At 54.5% G+C, this 18,937-nt stretch overlaps 10 protein-coding genes across 10 annotated transcripts; 5 read left to right on the forward strand and 5 right to left on the reverse strand.

The window, feature by feature from the left end:
- Positions 1-1,708: 1,708 nt before the first annotated feature.
- Positions 1,709-2,682, reverse strand: LTR77_006488 (uncharacterized protein; the record flags this gene model as incomplete). Its single annotated transcript, XM_064803730.1, has 2 exons — positions 1,709-1,890; positions 1,938-2,682. 2 exons carry the CDS (start codon positions 2,680-2,682, stop codon positions 1,709-1,711), a joined length of 927 nt encoding a protein of 308 aa, XP_064658645.1.
- Positions 2,683-3,435: 753 nt separating this feature from the next.
- LTR77_006489 (uncharacterized protein) lies at positions 3,436-4,698 on the forward strand (the record flags this gene model as incomplete). Its single annotated transcript, XM_064803731.1, has 5 exons — positions 3,436-3,605; positions 3,659-3,787; positions 3,853-4,391; positions 4,453-4,529; positions 4,591-4,698. 5 exons carry the CDS (start codon positions 3,436-3,438, stop codon positions 4,696-4,698), a joined length of 1,023 nt encoding a protein of 340 aa, XP_064658646.1.
- Positions 4,699-5,192: 494 nt separating this feature from the next.
- LTR77_006490 (uncharacterized protein) lies at positions 5,193-6,293 on the forward strand (the record flags this gene model as incomplete). Its single annotated transcript, XM_064803732.1, has 2 exons — positions 5,193-5,660; positions 5,718-6,293. The coding sequence occupies 2 exons, from the start codon at positions 5,193-5,195 to the stop codon at positions 6,291-6,293; spliced, it is 1,044 nt and encodes a 347-aa protein (XP_064658647.1).
- Positions 6,294-6,348: 55 nt separating this feature from the next.
- LTR77_006491 (uncharacterized protein) lies at positions 6,349-7,020 on the reverse strand (the record flags this gene model as incomplete). The annotated part of the gene is made up of 2 exons (XM_064803733.1): positions 6,349-6,611; positions 6,666-7,020. The coding sequence occupies 2 exons, from the start codon at positions 7,018-7,020 to the stop codon at positions 6,349-6,351; spliced, it is 618 nt and encodes a 205-aa protein (XP_064658648.1).
- A 461-nt stretch (positions 7,021-7,481) lies between these two features.
- On the reverse strand, positions 7,482-7,912 carry LTR77_006492 (uncharacterized protein; the record flags this gene model as incomplete). The annotated part of the gene is made up of 2 exons (XM_064803734.1): positions 7,482-7,831; positions 7,852-7,912. The coding sequence occupies 2 exons, from the start codon at positions 7,910-7,912 to the stop codon at positions 7,482-7,484; spliced, it is 411 nt and encodes a 136-aa protein (XP_064658649.1).
- Positions 7,913-8,015: 103 nt separating this feature from the next.
- Positions 8,016-9,394, reverse strand: LTR77_006493 (uncharacterized protein; the record flags this gene model as incomplete). The annotated part of the gene is made up of 2 exons (XM_064803735.1): positions 8,016-9,035; positions 9,083-9,394. 2 exons carry the CDS (start codon positions 9,392-9,394, stop codon positions 8,016-8,018), a joined length of 1,332 nt encoding a protein of 443 aa, XP_064658650.1.
- Positions 9,395-11,265: 1,871 nt separating this feature from the next.
- RPN3 (26S proteasome non-ATPase regulatory subunit) lies at positions 11,266-12,911 on the reverse strand (the record flags this gene model as incomplete). Its single annotated transcript, XM_064803736.1, has 3 exons — positions 11,266-12,399; positions 12,456-12,769; positions 12,824-12,911. 3 exons carry the CDS (start codon positions 12,909-12,911, stop codon positions 11,266-11,268), a joined length of 1,536 nt encoding a protein of 511 aa, XP_064658651.1.
- Positions 12,912-13,239: 328 nt separating this feature from the next.
- On the forward strand, positions 13,240-14,041 carry LTR77_006495 (uncharacterized protein; the record flags this gene model as incomplete). The annotated part of the gene is made up of 2 exons (XM_064803737.1): positions 13,240-13,664; positions 13,717-14,041. 2 exons carry the CDS (start codon positions 13,240-13,242, stop codon positions 14,039-14,041), a joined length of 750 nt encoding a protein of 249 aa, XP_064658652.1.
- Positions 14,042-14,783: 742 nt separating this feature from the next.
- On the forward strand, positions 14,784-16,553 carry LTR77_006496 (uncharacterized protein; the record flags this gene model as incomplete). The annotated part of the gene is made up of 2 exons (XM_064803738.1): positions 14,784-14,957; positions 15,009-16,553. 2 exons carry the CDS (start codon positions 14,784-14,786, stop codon positions 16,551-16,553), a joined length of 1,719 nt encoding a protein of 572 aa, XP_064658653.1.
- A 304-nt stretch (positions 16,554-16,857) lies between these two features.
- LTR77_006497 (uncharacterized protein) lies at positions 16,858-17,956 on the forward strand (the record flags this gene model as incomplete). Its single annotated transcript, XM_064803739.1, has 2 exons — positions 16,858-17,327; positions 17,386-17,956. 2 exons carry the CDS (start codon positions 16,858-16,860, stop codon positions 17,954-17,956), a joined length of 1,041 nt encoding a protein of 346 aa, XP_064658654.1.
- Positions 17,957-18,937: the final 981 nt, after the last annotated feature.

Below are 18,937 nucleotides of genomic sequence, written 5' to 3' on the forward strand. Positions count from 1 at the left end.
GGAGAGGAAGGCGGCTTGCTGATGGCTCCAGGCTTTTGCAAGGCTTCTTCACTCTATGTAGCAAGGTCCAGTGTTTCAATGTTGATGAATTTGTTCTTCTTCGCTCGCGAGAAGGGACGAGGGATTCACCATGAAGTGGAAGGATGTCGCTGACTAAACATGGTTCCTGAACTTCATGTTTGGCCTTCTTCTCTATTCCCTCTTGTCTTCCCTTACTCTACAAATCCACAGCATTTGTGGTATGCGGCAGGACGAGAGAGCGCGAGAAAGCGTTTAGGGCGGGCATCAAAGCATGCCGCGCATACTCAGTGCAAATGGTGTTGTAAGCCTTTGACGGCATTTTAGTTCACCGAGCTGACTGACGTGTAGCATGGTAGGGCAAGTGCCGCAGTTTGATGGGACTTGATTGACAAGCGTCAGCAATACTTGCAGGCTCCGGAAGCTGAAGTGTACATCTATCCACTACTCAATCTGAGCAGCCGCCTCCTCTGACTTCTGCCAGGCGACGAGCAGCTGCCAATCTGCGCAAACTGCTTTCGTGCGAAGCGCTACTGTGACCGCACGGCACACAGGGCTCTTCAAAGACCCACGCGAGAATGGCACGAATCGTCCACCCCTGAAGAGCCAGCCGTGGCTCTCCATGATGCAGAGATCGCTCAGCTCTTTCAGCACTACATCACCCATCTGGCTTGTTGGTACGACCTCTCTGATGGCCACGCAAGCTTTCACAAAGTTGTCCCGATGCTGGCAATGGAGGATCCTTTATTGTTTGATTCCATAATCGCCTTTGCCGCCATGCACCGCAGCAAGACCCGCGTCCCGTTCGCCGCCACGACCGCTGCACGCTTCCACGAAAAGTGCATCAAACGTTTGGTTACCCTCAGCCCCGATGAGACTACCTCCAGTAACGGACAGACCCTTGCTGCCGTTTGTCTCCTTCGCTCGTATGAGCTCCTGGCTGAAGACGTTGATCCAAACCGGCACCTTACCGGCGCTTTCGCTCTCGCCAGCAATCAGGACTTCTCGATTACCAAACAGTCTCTGTTTAGGGCAGGCTTCTTTAACTTCCTTCGAGAGGAGATCACCTTTGGGCTAATCCATCGCTGTCCGCTGAAGATAGATTTGAGCCACATTCAGACGCCTACTGACGCATTTGACGACGAAGACCAGCTCAATATTGCTTCGCTTCATCTGGCCAACGTGATCAACGAAATGTTTGGAAAGGAAGCAACCGTGATTGACAGCAGAGCAGCTACGAAGCAATCGTTTCAAGACTGGAAAGTGTCTCTCCCCAGTCAATTTACGCCCTATCACCACAACGAAGCGTCTCCCACTGCTCTTTCCTTTCCGATCATCAGGATGCTGCGAGACTGCCACGTCTCTGTTCTACAGTACTGCATTGTCGCAGAATCACTGTGGAGCATGCACGCGCCATGCGAAGATGACATCGAACTGTGCGCCGTAAATGTCTGTGGACTGGCCTTTACCTCTGGAAGTTCAGCGGTCATGGTGAACTCATTCGGGCCTATTGCATTCTGTTGCCGGTATCTCAAGCACAAACAGCTGCAAATGGAGCTCGTCAGGAGGCTATACGGATATCGCCAGGAGACCGGCTGGCCAATTGAAAGGTTGGCTAACGACCTTCAGACACACTGGCGAGCAGTGGGGCCATGATGTTCTCAATAAATTGTGGACGCTATTAGACACTTCAGGCTATCTGGCCAAAGTCGTAGCTGTTCCCGAAGCCTCTGTTCAGATATCGTTCCTCTGCCATCTCTTCACTGACCCACTGGACCGGCACTTCCAGCTGCGACTGCCCTTCGACTATCGGCTTGGTGCTCTCACTGAGCTCCAGCTTCATTTGGTTGCGATACCACGGCGCAAAGTGGACTCTTCCGTCAGCTCTCGTACATCGTTTCGTGGAAGGCAGTACTTACTCATAGCAAGCATGACCCGCTCATCTCGAGAGAGATTTGGCATTCCAGCGTGCCACAAGCGAAGGTCTCGGATGACGATACTTCCCTTCTCAATGACCGGCTGAGAAGGTCCTCTGACGGTCATCCGCTGCTCGAGCAAGTGCTTCTTGATCCTTCCACTCGCTCGTTCGCCATGCGCTCCATCTTGGACCTGAAGACCAGCCAGGTCACCGGTATGTGTTCCAAGCCAGACTTCAGTGCTGCCATTTTCGGGTGTGAATCTGATCAGTGGGACATTGACCACGAGCGCGAACGGATGCGTTGGATGAGCGTAATCGGCGTCCGTGTGCACAGGCTGGCGCTGTGGCTCGGTCCCCTCCACAGGCGGCAAAGCGGTATTGCCACTGCAGAAAGTCCACTTCGGCTTCGGCCCAAGCATGCAGGTTGTGATCTGGCTGGCGATGGGATTGAGAAAGATTGAGGATGAAAAGAAAGATTTCACGGGCGGCGGGTCTTGCTGAATGTTACCGACGTTGTAGTTGAACGGCATGTCTTTCCCGCGTGCTTGCAAGGCTCTGGCATCCTGGACCATCTTCGTGTTCAAATGGTCAAGGTCGCCGTGCGGGACCACGCCGGACACCACGATGAGGCCGTCTTCATGAAGGCCGCGAACTGCTTGCTCGAGGTTGCGAGAGTTGAGCTGACCGGCAATGTATTCTTGCCCCGTAGGCGTGATTGTCATTGGAAGGCTGGATGCTCGCCGCATTGTTTGTGTCCAAGGGTGGATAGGCGGGACAGTAGAAATTCTGGAGCGAAAACGGAGAAGAGATGTTGCCATACTAAATCAGATGTTGAGACAAAACGTCCGCGAAAAGAGAAAGACAAAATCGATCATCTTCCCACATGTACCTTATATGCTGTTTCGTCTCGCCGAGAAGTGGCAGACATGAGGTTGCTCGGGATCCCGAGCTCGGGAAACAGAGTTTTGGTCTCGCAGCTCTCTACGCCATGGCCGCCATCTTGTGACATTCGCCCATCGTCTCATGTCTGTCGCGTCCACCATGCCTCGTGGCCCTCTTGCAGAGACTTGCAAAGCTCACCGCCAACGAGATGGCTGTGCGAAAGATTGGCGTGAGTGTGGTATGAAGTAGGTGGAATTCACGCGCCCAGCCGCGGTGCAAAGCTCGCGGCTCTTTCTGAGCAGTGGGTGGTTTTGTTTGGTATATTCCTGGGTGGCACGCTCGAGGAACCTCCTCTTCTCCCGCGCCTCCGAGTTTTGCAAGTCGGCACAACAAGTCAAGATCGGAAGCTGGAGAATGATGATACAGCTACTCCTTTGGAGCTCGCCGGCCGCTGACCTGTCCCGCCCACTCGTCACCGGCTAAATGGCTATCGCGGCAATACACCACGATGGCGCGGATCATATGATATGCACGTCAGCTCGCTCATCACCTTTATTAAGGCGGGAAGAGGCAAAGATCCTTCCTGACCGTACTAGAATACTGCAACGACCGCCAAGATGCCTTACCTCGAGAACGACATCCCGCCACTCACGGAGGAGCAGAAGCAATTCTGGCTGGAGAATGGCTTCATCAAGATCCCAAAGTGCTTTTCACGGGAGAAGTCAGATGCGTGGACGAATTCCTTCTGGACTCGCATTGGTGCGGAGCCGAATGATAAGTCAACATGGTAAGCATGCTGGACGTGATGGTAATGTGCAACCGCTGACGTATCGATGGCAGGCCGACCGAGAAGATCAATATGCCGGGTCACTCCGTTGTGCCCGCAAAACAGTTCGCCCCCAAGGCATGGGCGGCCATGTGCGAGCTCGTTGGCGGAGAAGACAAAGTGACCGACTGGTGTAAGGAGTGGTGAGTATTGCAGATGCAGCGAAGTCAACCGCGGCCCATCGACGTATGCTTACATTCTTCCGCAGGAAGGATGGTTGGATCCCGAACTTTGGTAAGCCGGGCACGAGTGCAGATGACCCGCTGGACTACAGGACGCTGGACAACTGGCACAACGACGGGGACTGGTTTGTGCACTTCTTGGACAGCCCGGAACAGGCGCTTCTAGTGATCCCACTGTTCTCCGACATCAAGCCGAAGGGAGGAGGAACCGTGATCTGTACTGATGGCATCAAGCTGGTTGCGGAACTTCTGTACAACCATCCAGACGGCACCACGCCTTTCCTGGCACCGCGCGGCTCGCCCGATATCCCAAAGAGCGACCCTGCTCGTCGCAAGATATGGCGTGAATGGGTGGCAGACCCGTCCAAGACTCGTGATGAGAGCTTTCACGAGGCCACGGGTGAGGTTGGCGATGTCTACATCTTGCATCCGTTCATGCTTCATTCTGCCTCGAAGAACTTGCGCCGGGAGATTCGAATCATCACCAACCCACCTGTATCATTGAAGGAGCCGTTCAACTATGATGGAAAGAATCCAAATCTTGTCGAGCAGAAGACGCTGCGTGGTAAGCTCGCAGTCGCGCCCGGACTCGCAGAGGCGTTGATCAATGCTGATTGCTCTCGCAGATCTCGGCCATCCAGAAGGTATTCCAGATTGGAAAATCACATCTCCACGGGAGAGGATCGTTCCCGACCGGGTGAAGGTAGGCTCCTCCAACAGCTTCCCAGCATGAGTCAGACGTCCGTTAACAACCATTTGTACAGGTCCAGCAAGAGATGAAGATGCAGGAACTGGAGAGACTCAAAGTCAAGGGCATCCCGGTGGCTGGAGATGATGCCGTTGTCAAGGATAACCTGTATTATCCTAGCTAAGATGCGTGTTGTGGAACGGACAGCTGTCTGGCAGCTTCGGCCCATAGAGTACGCTAGCAGTCAATGTTGCCTGTAGCCTACTGTGCCTTTCATCCTTTTTGCAACCAGGAATGCTTGCGGACAGCCGATGTATGAGCCTCCTGTTCACGGTCCCTGAGGCAAGTCTGTCTGTGCGTGGAAGTATCTCAAGATCCGATCTTCTTGTTGCCAACGAAGTCGCTTCCGCTTCCAATCTCTTTCGGCCATACGGTGTCGAGTATGAGGGAGAAGGGAGAACAGTCGCAACACATGCCGTCCCAGCATCGGCACCACGCTTACCAAATCGGGCAGTTACGAAGGACTGCGGTGGCTGTGCTTGTGGCTGAGGGAGCTCTTTCAGCTCGTCCGTGAACGTGGTCTCACGACATCCATCATAAGAGCGAAACCTTTCCTACCAAGATCCTACAATCCTTTTGAGCAGTTTCACACACCCACAAGACATCCATCAACAGATCATGAGCGGTTACGGTTATCAAGGCGGTCCACCGCCTGGCGACCAGTACAATCAGTACGGACAGTACGGCGACCAAGGCCAAGGCTACAACTACCACCAACAACAAGGTCACCCACCCCAAGGTCCAGGGCAAGGCTACGACCAAAGCTACAATCAAGGATACAACCAAGGCTACCAGAATCCTGCTCCAGGCTCTGCTGCGGGCTACTATGGCGGCGGCCAACCAGAATACCAACAGTATCCTCCTCAGCAGCAGCAACAGCAGTATGGCCAACAGCCATACGGTCAACAGCCCCCGGCTTACGGCCAATATCAGCAACAGCAGCAACAGCCTTACGGAGGACAGTATCCTCAGGACAAGGCACCGCAAAGCTATGGTGGCTACCCTCCAGCTCAGGGTTATCCCAACCAGTCTGCCGGCCCAATTGGTCCTCCAGGAATGAACCCTCCTCAGGAAGGAGATCGAGGAGTAAGTATCAGGGATTTGATCTTATCGCGCGCGTTTGGTATTGACAGAATGCTACAGATCATGGGGGCATTGGCCGGCGGAGCGGCAGGTGGCTTCGGTGGCCACCAAATGGGCCATGGTGTGCTCGGTACTCTCGGAGGCGCCATCGGTGGCTCCATGCTCGAAGATGCCTACAAGAAGAAGGGCAAGGGAGGCAAGCAAGGCAAGAAGCATAAGCAGAAGCAGGGCAAGCGCCGTGGCTCCAGCTCCTCAAGCAGCAGCTCTTCTTCATCTTCCTCGTCCGACTCTGACCACCACAAGAAGAAAGGTACGGTTCCTCCTGGGACCTTCCGTGCCAGCTCTCGAGACATACATCTCGAGGGCACGGCGACGTTGGTCTGCGATTGCGCTGACACGCATGGTCACCATCGCAGGTCATTATTAGATCTCGACCACCATCTGAGCAATCAGAACGGCAGACTGAGGTGGAAAGGTCATGGTGGGTTTGTGGCCAGTGCAAGGCACATCCGCCTGGCAAATGACGGGAAGCGGTTGGAAGCTGAGTTGAAAGATGATGAAGGTCATTGGCAGCAGACTTGGATCTCTTTGAATAAGAAGATTACGAACGAGGACAGCAAGCTGGTATTGCTATGATATGAATGATGCGCACTGGGTATCTCTACTTACTCCTCCATCGACTTGTAATTTCCTAACCTGTCACTATACCCGAAACGTTCCCGGCGATGCTTCCTACATCATTGCCCGCCTGCTGGGATCGGACAATATGCAGCTCGATACCCAAGATGGCCGCCATTGACATCAATTCGAGCTGCTGCCCCAACTCGACAAAATAATCGATCTCCGCCAGTCTTCCGTGCTTGAACATGGCGCTGTTGAACTTGAACACGGACAGCACTTGCCCGGTGGCTTGACCGACGAGCTTGAAGCTCTTGTTGTTCCATCTGCTCGCTCCTATATGGGAGGTCAGATACCACCTGTAAGTCTAGAGTGCTCGAATTAACGTACCGTGCTCCTTTGCATGTGTCCTGATCCAAACATATTCCCGCCCTTGCCAGAAGAACTTGTACTTCCCAGCCGTGAAGCCTTCACAATCCAGCAGCGTGCAATTTGATTTGTCGGCATTGTCTGGATCACTGCCCAAGTAGAGGTGCTGATTTCTCGACCAACTCAGAAGTATGCAGGCGGCGAGGATGGTCCCGTCCGGCGACATGATGTGGACGTCTGGTGACTTGAGGAAACGGTCTTTGCGCTTCGTGTGAAGGATGGTATGGCCATTTTGACGAATCTCAAATTTGGAGGTTTGGAAGTGCCCGGGTTGGAAGATCTCGTATTGCTTGATCGGTTGCGTGAGAGATGCCATGACCTGGCTGTTGTTGCTGCGAGTGAGTTATTTGGAGACGGAGGAGTACTAATGCTGTGGATGTGGAAGCTGGCAGAGCTAGTTGTGATGTCAAAACCTACTCACCGGCGTAGCCTTTCATGATATGCTGTGCACACTGAGGCCCGTGAACGTTTGCGGCCGAGACGGTATGAGAAGACGTGTTGCAGAGCCCGGAATTAGAAGCTCCTTGCTGGACTACGAGCTGCGGATTATAGCACCAGCTGCGCTCAAAATCTGAAGGGTGGTCGATTGTGCGACCAAGCAATACCACAATATACGAGCGAAGCATTGAGAACGCCATCCAGGGAGGACCAACATGCTTGGCGAGCGCTTCGCCCAGCTCATCCCTGCTGGCGATCGATTTAGCTGCGTGGTGGCTCAGCCTCCAATTCTCCGACGCGCTGTGCCTGTGTCCTTTTGGTTGTATGTTCCTCAAAACCTCAGTCATCCAATTGATGCACGTAGCTTGGAGCAAACGTGTCGTTGCCGTAGGCATTGCCGCCATAGTGCAAGTAGCCAGCAGCGTCAGGGTGAGGTATCCTGGCAATCTGCTCATAATCACCCATCACCCACACGCTTTGCATTCCCATCGCCATGTGTTGGAGGATGTGGCAGTGGATCATCCATACGCCCGCGTCTTCAACTCGGAGCCGCCAGCCTCTCCATCCAGCGTTGATACCCGCTTTGGTCTCTGCGGTGTATCGATAGAGGTTCGTGGTGTCGCGCAGGACGGGATTGTAGCCTTTTAGCTTCTTCTCGTTGACGACTGGGTCGTGAGTACCGTTTCCGCCTGAAGGTGCATTAGCGTACGAACATCATGCTGCAGCACGATACTCACTGCCAATGTCATAGTAATGGCCACCATGGGCATGAAACGGATGGTAGTCTACACCCCCATTCGCCTCAACCAAGCTGCCGGTGTTCACCCATATAATTTCGAGTACCTCGCCAATCTTGGCCGGCCAGGTGTAAGTCTATGGATCCCAGCCTTTGTTGTCCAAGGCGGCTTCATAGTTCGGGATCGCTTTGGGGCCTCGCTCGTAGATATCAATCAGATACGGACGATCGCCAGGAGTGTTGTAGATGGTCGAGTCGTTCCACTGATCGCCGTTGAGCCTCCAAATGTCAATTTGGGTCAATACCTGCCTGTCGTAGATGGTGAGTTGCCTCGTCACATCATCTGAGGTGGGGAAGTTGTTTGGTTCCAGTGGCTCGAGGGCATACTCCAGCCATGCGTAGGTGGCACTAGGCAGCGACATTGGCGGCTTGTCCGGTCCTCGAGTAATAATCTTCTTGCCACCTCCGTATCGCAAAACTCCATAACCAGTGTACACACTGGGACGGTCTTTGGTCTCAAACTGTATGAGGTAGTCATTCTTGCCTGCCAGCTCGGCATGCGTTTTAGCTTGGAAAAGCACGTCGAAACGTTGGCCGGTAGAGACCTGCATGAAGCGCTCGGAGTGCGGCTTGGTGTAATGCCCGTCTGCATTGATGATTGTGAGATTCTCATGGTCTTCGAACGCGAGTTGTACCATTGACAACGCGGTTGCCCCAATGAAGCGCATACGGTACGCCTTGCCTGCCTCAACATGGAGCACGGGCAACCGACAGCAGCCGTCTTTACCAGCTTCTTCACCGATCGGAACGCCGACGCCGTTTATCAAGACTGCATTTGTCTCGCCCGACCAAACGAAAGGATCGGCGACAAGCCCGCGTTCAATCGCTGTGTCTGTCTTGTTGAAGTAATCGCTTAGATGCACCATCATGTCTTCGTCGTAATCATAGGGAGGTTGGCCCCCATCTTCTACGATCAGTGGTCCTGATGCAGTCGCCATCTGGAAGCCAACGTGGGAATGGTAGAAATATGTGCCAACATCGTCCTTCTCGGGACGAACCTCGTAGTCGAAGAAGTGGAGCGGCGGAATGGGCCACTGGCTCGCGGAAGGTGTGCCATCCGAGAAGATCGCTGTCCGCTGGCTTAGGCCGTGCCAGTGCTGGAAGCAATTAGCTGCACTCAAGAGCAGCGGTAGACCTGGCATACCATTGTTGTATTGTAGTCTTCCATATCATTGTACACCCGAATCCAGCTGGTCTTGCCCGGCTTCAGGCGTAACGTAGGACCCGGCAGGCTGCCATTGACCAGTACAGAAGGTCGAGTCTGGCAGCCGATGTTGACCTCCTCGTACGTCAAGCGCAAGATGTGATCAGGCACGAAGTCTGGACCATGACACTTGGGAGGACCATGATGCTTTGGGCCATCGACTCGACCGTGTGGTGGTGCATTGCTTGGATTGGAGGCCGCACCGCGGAGGATAAGGAGGGGCAACAGACTGTAAATGAAATGAAGCGCCATCCTGTTGGTAACAATAGAAAGCGAAGAGTCAAGTCGCTCGGGTTACGAAAAAGTGTTGGCGAACCTCTCTTACCTATTCGCAAACCAGATCTATGGCATCCGGCAGGGTTCGCGGAATAAGCTGTGTGGAATCGGCCGCTCGACGCATTCCAGGACGCGTTTACAGCTTGTGATGCTGGCATGTCAGGCAGAGATTCGACTTCGAGAGAATTCCCACATCAGCAACGAGCCATCAACGTCAGCTTCGTGCAAGACCATGGCTGCACGTGGCTCACATAGGCGGAACTGTGGGTCTGTCAGATGCCGTCTCACCTCGCGCGGACTTCACCAGTCTTTAGAGAGCAAGTCGCTCTCTCCAGGCCGGTAACGCCAATCTGTTAATGGCAGCAATCGACCGAAGTGGCACACGGTATGCTGGCCCCCAATGCACAGCGCACGTAGTGGACAAGCGGACAAGCAGAGAACGTGGACCTGGTTATTCGCAATGGAATGGTCGCAGCGCTTGTTCATGATGCAGCGATGCAATCGATCTGCTCTAAGGAGCAGCGATGGTGGCCATTCATGTTGCGGATGGATGAATAACAGAGAAAACGAGTACGAAGCAGCATCCATTTTGGGAAAATCCCGGATAAACTTTACACCGAGGACGACGAGAACATCAAGGGAAACCTCCCGTCCTCCACCTCCTACTCTCTACTTCCAAGCGCGGAGGGGGTCGCCTTGTACCGGTAGGATGCACGCTCCAGACCAAATTTGCTATAACGTCGAGCAGGCCTTCGAGGGCTGTCTTTGGTGTTGTGCGATGACGAGACTCGGCTTTGGCCAGAGCTTTCAGGCAAGGTGAGGGCAAAGCGGGTTCGCGCCAGAAGAGTATGGCGGAGTAACCGATGAACTGGAGGGTGCTGTTGAGGCTGCTCGGTGGTGCGGCGAAGGTGTAGAAGGGGACGGGGAAGGATTCGGCGGCCGTGAGGACGGTGAAGCCCGGCTTGTCGCCATTCTGCTCACGGTGTTTCTCTTGTTGGCCGAGCAGTAGGGCAGGATAGCGGGCTTCAGCATTATCCGCGGTACTTCAGCGCCCAGATGATGATGTGTGTCACGGATGACAACAACTATCTGAGCTTAACTTACGCAAGATCAACCCCGCCACCCCAGCAACGACATCTTTATCGGTTCTGTGCAGTGTGCTCACCAGCTGCTCGTTCCGACTCGAAGGCACTGCACAGCGGAAGTAGCTGTGGCCTTCGTGGGATGGGGTGGTGAAGCCTGACAGGTTCAAGCTGTCCGAACTGGCCAGGCTGGTCGGGCTGAGAGAAGGGGACGAGTCCTACTTTGGAAGAGAAGCCCAGGTGATGTGTCTCCAGCTTATTTGGAGATTTGGAAGATGGAGTCTCTGCTCGGTATCTGGCAGGATGCCCAAGCGACTTATCAGACTTCATGAGAAGTTGTCAAGTTCATGAGGTATGACAAGTCGATGGTGGAATTTTAATGAACAATCGCTTCTGTTGGGTTCATGTGATGTTTGCTTGCTGTGCGATTGATCGAGTCCAGCGGTCATGCAGCTGTGTTCTGAATGTCAGCGTCTAAGGTAGGATCTTGCTGCTCGTAAGACATGGCTGCCGCAGCAACCGATGTCGGTCTGCTCGACACGTTTCGTTTGTTCAGGCGGCTCAATTTTCGGACTGAGAAAGGCACGAGACAGCTTATCAAGTCTCGAAACGGAAGCCACTGACCGCGTGGGAGGGTTTGGAAATGTCTCTGATCAACATCATTCCTTGCTTTAGTAGCCTCTATTATACACGCACCCGCGACGCTATGCCGTGTTTTGTGTCGTCTCGCCAAATGCTCATAGTCTGCTGGATACTGGCACACCCCTACATCCCCTCAAACCCTCCTTCATCACCATCGGCGTCATCTCCTTCGCCCTCAATGATCTCCTTGGCCAGCTCTTTCTCGCGTTCCCTTGCCTTTGCCGCCTCACTCAGCTCTTGCCTGTGCTTATTCATCGGGTATCTCATCGCCATTACACACTCGTCACGCAAGTTCAGCAGCGCCTCGATTCGCGCATGGAAGGCTTCGCTCGGCTCGGTGGTGGAATACGCGTCGCGTTGAGGGTTGGTAACCATGTGGCCATTCTGGTGGTCTAACGTTGCTTCGATGACGCCGTCGCGGATGGCTTTGGCGGTGATGTACTCTGCAGATTCCTCGCTGCTGATGTGCAGGCGTGTGCAGATGTCGCGGAGGGAGATGCGGGAGTAGGACAGCGAAAGCATACGAACACCAGTCTTGATGACGTTCTGGCGAAGTCGGAGGATGAGCGTGTATGTACCGTCTTTCCGGAACTGGCCCTCGTTGTTGGTCACGCATCGCAGGAAGGCTTGCAGGTCGCCAACTCGCACGGCCTGCACGAGCTTGAAGTATGGGTAAAGGGCGGTCTCAAGGGCCGGTTGGCGGAAGACCGAACGCTCAGGAATGTCACCCATGAGAAGCTCGACGACGATGAGGAGCTTCATGGACTGCTGGTAGAAACCAACCGCGGGACCAGCGGTAGGCGACTTGCGAGTGGCGGATTCGAGGTGATCGTGCGCTTCGGTGTAGGCGAGCTGGATGGCGCGGATGCGGCCAAGGTAGTAGAGGTAACGGCATACCTGGTTGTTGCTAGCAGCAGACGGGAACTGCGTCTGTGCTACAAGAAGGTCTGCCTGTGTGATGTCTGCTGTGATGATGTAGTTCCGGAGTAGCAGGACTGTGGCGGCGGCCTGTGTATCGTTGTCCTTTCTTAATACAGCTGAGCGCAGAGCCGCAAGCAATTTCGGGCGGACTTCGATGACAGGTGACTGTTTTGACGGTGGCTTGGGATCGAGCGACTCGTGGAAGAGAGAGTAGTAGAAGTATGCCTTTGCGCCGATTTGGTCGAGTGTGCGCCGGTTCCAGGAGCGGATCTTCTCGACGAAGTTGGTGCTGAAGTCGGCGCCGTCTTGGAATTGCTGCGAGTCGTAGAGATACACCTATGCGGATGTGTCAGCGTCCGGACCACCCGTTGAAGGATGGAATATGCCCATACCTGGACCAGGATGCCCAGATAAGCCCAGATCTCGGGCAGCTGCTGCTCCTCGGTGCTGCCATCCCTCTTCTTGTCCTCACCACTTGAAGAAGTGCCATTCTGCATCGCCGTCACGTTCTCGGGCAGCATGTCCTCCAGTACCTTCCGCGCGCCCATGGTCGGCTTGGGGAAGGCGGTGCGCACGCCTTGCACAATCGCCTCCGCGAACTTGTCTGACTTGCGCAGGGTCGAGATGGACCGGAGCGCGCGGAGGATGAAGCGCGAGTCGAAGGCATCGACGGCCTGCCGGATCAGGTCGAAGTTGTTGATGATAACTGCGCGGGTTCGTCAGTCTCCTCCATGACCATATGCTGTTCGCGTGAACCGACTTCTCTCGGGCGGCAGATCGGGCGCTGGACCCACCGTCTCCTCCTCTCGCGCGCCGCTGACCGCATCCACGTCCATCTTATCTGCCATCGTCGCGAGGGTGAAGGGGGTATGGAAGGGATGGGAAGGAGCTGCGTCGCTGTCTTGACGTTGGCTTGAAGTTGCTCCAAGGCGGAACCTACAAACGTAATCCCCGGGCGAGCTCTGCGCTAGGGTCGGCCCCTGCCGAAGCCGATCCGGGTTCCCACGCGCGCGGAACATGTCAACACAACTTGGAAGACACATGCAACGAACCACATTGGACAGCAAGACCAATTGGGAGAAGCTGAAGAAGACTTCATGAGTTGAGGCTTCTACAATCCAAGTCGGAGAACTCCAAACACCCCTGTCTGCAGGAAAGGCTTCCAGAGTCGGAACCATGGCCGCCCTTCTCTCCTCCCACCTGGAGCAAATCTCCTTGTGCGCCACCTCGATAGCCGACCTCTCCTTCCAAAGCCCGAAGATGTTCACCAACGCCTTAATCAATAATCAGGACATCACGACGCTGATCAGAGACACGGAGCAGCACGAACGCGCCCTTTTCCACCTTGCTCCACCTCCACTCCCAAAGTTTGGCTCCTCCAACTTTGCTGAATCGGTTGCGGGTACCTCACTACTAGCTACATCTGGCACAACAAGACGACAGACCGCTTACGCGCCCAGACAGCCCAAAAACAAGGCCGTTGCGGCTGTCTTGGGCGGCGACCTGTACCAACGGACGAGGACTGGCGAGACCGGGAGGCAGAAGGGAGAGCTGGATGTGGAGGTGCTGTTGAAGGGTGCCGAGAAGCTTGCTGCAGTCTAGTGGGTATGAGTCGTCCGAACAACCGACTTGCTGGCTGACCTGTTGCTGTAGCCCTATTCCCGGCGCAAACGACCGCATCGCTGGACTCCGCCGGCGGCATCAACAGCTTGCAGCCAACATCAACCATTACGAGAGTTTGGTAGCTGAGCAGTCGACTCAATTGCAGGCTATGAATCGGCCGACCAGCCGTGGCGGATACAGCGAGCCCGAGGATGTTGAAGCAGGTGCCGCCGGCCTTGACGACGTGGCTATTCCCATGACGAAGGAGGACCTGGAGCGGGAGGAGCAAGAAGTACGTGACCTAGAGCGGAAGAAGAGGGCCCTTGAAGAGAGGGTCGAAGGGATGGAACGGGATCTTGGTGGGCTGATGCGGTAGTCGTCAGCTGTTCTACTCATCAGTCTCCGAATGCCGTCACAGCGATCGAATCAACAGATGAATAACCACAACAGCAAATGAATCGCGAACGGATGCACTGGTTGTGATGTATTAATGCGCCGTCTGGTGAACTTTAGCATTGTCGGCTTCGAAGAGCGGACGTACAGAAGTGTACACGATTACACAACTTCCTGACCGCTATTCCCGGAGCATGGAGAAGACTTTGGACAGAGCTGATCAGGCTCTGGTCGAATGGAACCGCCAATCCGCGGGATTCCTGGGCGTGTACCAAGTCGGCCACTTCCGACCACCCTCGGTCCTTTGATGGCAGACCAAGCGCGAATCGTCTTCAGGCATTTCCAACTTCGCTCTACGATCCGACGTGAGACAGCTGGCCGAGTTTTGGGAAGTTCGCTCTGCAAGCGCCAAATCCGGGAAGTCAAGTTCTTGGACTCACGGCCAGGCGGCTACCGTTGGTGGGAATAGCGCAAATATGCTCTGCACGGCTTTCGTTTGCCCTGCTTCCGCAGCAGATCTACCGTTTTATCTCGCTAATAGTTCGGCAATGATAGTGCCGGACATCGTTATCCGGCTGCCCCGTGGGGTAGTCCCAGCTTCCTGGATGTGGTCTCCAAACTATATTCGGAGCCGCGTCCTTTGACAACAGCTATTTACTGACCTGTATCCCTGCGTCCCTGGGTTTGCGTTTGATCTGTCGGTCCGACGCTCAAGGACAGCAGCAATGGCGAGCGAAAAGGAACAGCAAGTGACCAACATAGAGTCCGGGCACAACAGCTCCACTGAAGGACACGATCGCCCTGGCGTCGACCGCCCCCCGCAAGATGATGTTCGCGTTACGCCGAAGACCTGGGTGGTGGTTGCGATCCTCAGTTTCGGCTATGGCCTCAGCTTCATCGTCAGTCGTTGTGCTACCTCATCTCGAATGATTGACTAACGATGATTGCAGCCCGTCCCAGTCATGGCAGCAGTCGGCGCCGACATTGCTACTGATCTAGGTGATGCTACTGCCTCCAACTGGTTCGTCGCCGCCTGGATCATCTCCATCACCGTCGCTTTCATGCTGGCTGGCGCGAATACCGATGTGCTAGGCAGGCGATGGTTCCTCATCGCTGGACAGTTCATCTGCACCGTCGGCCACATCATCGTCTCGACAGCACAGTCCAACGCTCAAGTCATCACTGGTATGACCATTAGTGGCCTTGGGGCTGCTCTGTGTCAGATGGCCGCGTTTGCGCTCCCAGAATTGCTCCCAAACAAGTGGCGGCACATAGGTGTTGTGCTTGCAGATTTGGCTGTCTACCTCTGTATCATAGTCATCCCAGTCACTGCGCGGTACGGATACTACGCTGGAAGCTGGCGAGCGAACTTCTACGCAGCTGCCATCCTGCAAGGCATCTCCGCTGCGGGCTTGTGGTTCTTCTACTATCCTCCTGCGCATCCTCTAGGCATTCCGTTCGGCCAGGCCATCCGCCATCTGGACTATCTCGGCATGTTCCTCTTCATGGCTGGGTCGCTTCCCGTGCTCGTTGGCATTGTATATACTGCCACACTACCAGCTACTGATCCTCGCGTGGTTGCGACCTTGGTCGTAGGCTTCGTCTTTCTGGTCATCTTTGCGCTATGGGAGACCTTCGGGAACGCCAAACACCCTCTCACGCCTCCAATTGTGTTCACACGCTCACGAGGTCGGGACTTCACGGCACCTGCGATTGCACTTGCCATCATCAACATGTTCTACTACTCCAGCAGCATCATTTGGCCGACTATGATCAGCTCATTCTACACCGCAGGTGGCCAGCCATGGCAGAGAGCTGCGTATCTCTCCCTTCCGCAGGGTCTGGCCATCACAGTTGGAGCTATGGGCCTCTCGTTTTTCGGCTCGAAGATTCGGCATTGGCAATGGCAACAGACTACCGCTGTCACCGTCATGGTCCTCTTCGGCTCCCTCCTAGCTCTCGCTACTCCAGACAACTTCAGCCTGATGTGTGGCATGCTCGTCATCAGTATGCTTGGCTACGGCTGGGCCATCTACCTCACCATTGCCTATACTCAGATGGGTGTCCCTCAGGAGCAGCTGGGTATCTCTGGCGGTCTCTCCGGCTGCGTCCGCTTTGCCGGCGGCAGCATTGGTCAGGCCATCTACCTCACCGTCTTCCAAAACGATGTCGCGCAGAAAACGCCAGTCTATGTCACACGCGCTGCCCTCGAAGCCGGTGTGCCGCAAGGCCAGATTGCCACTCTCTTGGGTGAGCTTACGGATGTGGAGGCGCTCACGGCGGACTTTGGTGCCAACGTTGCAGGTGCCGTTGGATACGCTCAACAGCTCGCTGTCGCCCATGGCATCAAGTTGATCGCACTGACGAGTCTTGGTTTCGGTATTATTGGCATTATTGCGTGCTTGTGCTGCAAGGATGTGGATGAGAAGATGAACGAGACGATTGAGGTGTTCTTAGAGAACGATGAGTTTGCGGACAGGAACAAGTTCCACTGAGTGTTTGAAGTGGACTTATATACCCGGTGGTTACTCGCGTTATAGCTTGTATGTACTTCGTGATGGATATCCTTCCACACGACTGAACGCATGTGCTTGCTGTTCTGTTCGAATCTGCCAATCTCTTCCGCCCTGTGCCCCACGACTTTCTCGACCATGAATAGGACATGCTGCATCATCTAAGTCTAGAGATACCTTGGTCTTACTCGACTTCTTGTTCCGCTCATCATCATCGATTCATGATGTTGCTAGACGGACGATAACTCCATAATACTCCACGTTCGCAGAAGGTGAAGACGGGGCTATGGACAGCGACTATCAGCACGAGCTGGAAATGGCCTGCACGGCCGTACAGCTTTCTTCCATTCTCACCCGCCGTGTCCAGGAGGCCACGCTCAGCCCGGAGAACTCGATCTCGAAGGCAGACTTCTCGCCAGTGACTGTCGGCGACTTTGCGGTGCAAGCTCTCCTGACAGCGGCCATTCATGGTGACCCAAACTGCGAGGATGATACCTTCCTGGCCGAAGAATCAGCGGATGAGCTGCGGCAGAATGCTCCACTGCTCGACAAAGTCTGGGAGCTGATCAAGGAAGCAAAACCCTCTTTCTCAAAACCCTCTTTCGAAGATGGACCAACGAGCCTGGCAACACCAACGTCTTCCTCGGAAACGATGGAATACATTGATTTCGGTGGGAAGAACGAGCGGAGCGACGGCCCGCGGACGTGGGTATTTGATCCCATTGACGGTACTCAAACGTTTCTTCGCGGACAACAGTAAGCGAATCTCGACATCGAGCAACACAGCGCACTAACCCAAACATTGGTAATCAAGATACACGATCAACTGTGCGTTTCTTCGACATGGCAGAGAAGAAATCGGCGTCATTGGCTGCCCTAACCTCAAATTCGACTCCAGCACTGTTCACGAGGATGACATTGACACTGCCGGCTTTGGCCTCATGATCTTCGCCGTCCGCGGGAAGGGCACGTGGGTTCGTCCTATGCAACAGAGTGGCGTCCTCTTGCCGGCAACACGAATAGACCGACACGGCGATACCAAAACGCTGGACCAGCTGGTCTGGTCAGACTGTTCAACCTACACCTCCACGATCACCATCTTGCAGCAGCAGGTGGCTGCGAAGCTGAACCTCTCTTGGCCAGGTGTTGACCTCTACAGCTCGATTCTGAAATACGCTGCGCTGGGCCTTGGGAGGTGCAGCGTCTGTATGCGAATCTTCAAGTTTGCGAGCTGGAGGAGTAATATGTGGGATCATGCGGGAGGGGTGCTCATCTTCGAAGAAGCTGGTGGGAAGGTGACGGATCTTGAAGGCAAGAGGATTGACTTCAGTAGGGGAAGGAAAATGGCCGACAGTGGGTTGAACATTTTACAAGATGTGTTCTAGATCCTTGCTGACGATACCAGATTACGGGCTTGTCTGCGCACCCAGCAGCGTTCATGCGGAAGTCCTCAAGACGGCTCAAGATGTGCTCAAGGCCTATGGACCAATACCCTGGGACAGGAAAAGATGACCACGGCAGACGTGAGGCAAGCACTCTCACTGTAGGCATGCGGAATCCCGTTTATAGGGACAGTGTCCTTTCACGGTCGATCAGATGGACCGAGGAGAGACACTCATAGATCTTCGCACTTGCATGGTGACCTCTAAAGAGCAACCATGTGAACTTGCACGTCCAGGCAGTTGAGCTCCCCATTACAGACAGGCCTTTGCGGTGCCCAGGATGAACCATCGAGCAGGTGTAGCAAGAGCCTGGAGAGGTGTTTTCGCAATGACCTCCGTGGTCATCCGCGACAATCGTGAACATTGTCTATCTTGTTCGCTAAATTCTACTCTCACTCCCGACTTCGTATCTTATCAGCTCCTCCTCGGTAGTTCCCTATCGGTACGGTGTGCCAATCCCACGGCAAGAAGAGTGGCTAGACTTAGTAGAATAACGTTTCTGAACGTTATCATTTGATGATCGTCGAAGGATTCCTACCCCCACCCTGTCACCCACGTGCTAATCTGCGTGAAGGATTTTTATGAATGTCGAAGGATCCTCCCTCCCGCCACTATAAACATGTAGTATCGCAAGTGTAGCTCTGCTCCACCCACGTGTGGTATTGGCTGCGCTTGACGGCGCCGAGGCACTTTTAAGAGGCACTACAAGTGAACCAAAGGATCGTGTGGATACATGTCAGTTGCGTGCGTTGGAGGAGCCATGCAGGACGTCATGCAATGTAAGTAGGAGCAGGTCTGCCAACGCAGCTCTGGCTCTGTTGCTCTCGCGACTTCCACCATGAAGCAGTGTCGCGCTCTGTTCGCTACTACGTTGTGTCTCTTCGCAGCCGCCAGATCGGTGTTGGCGGTGAATGCCTCAGTGGA

This window comes from Saxophila tyrrhenica (genome assembly GCF_035928015.1).
Source record: "Saxophila tyrrhenica strain CCFEE 5935 chromosome Unknown scaffold_9, whole genome shotgun sequence".
NCBI classification, from domain to species: domain Eukaryota; kingdom Fungi; phylum Ascomycota; class Dothideomycetes; order Mycosphaerellales; family Extremaceae; genus Saxophila; species Saxophila tyrrhenica.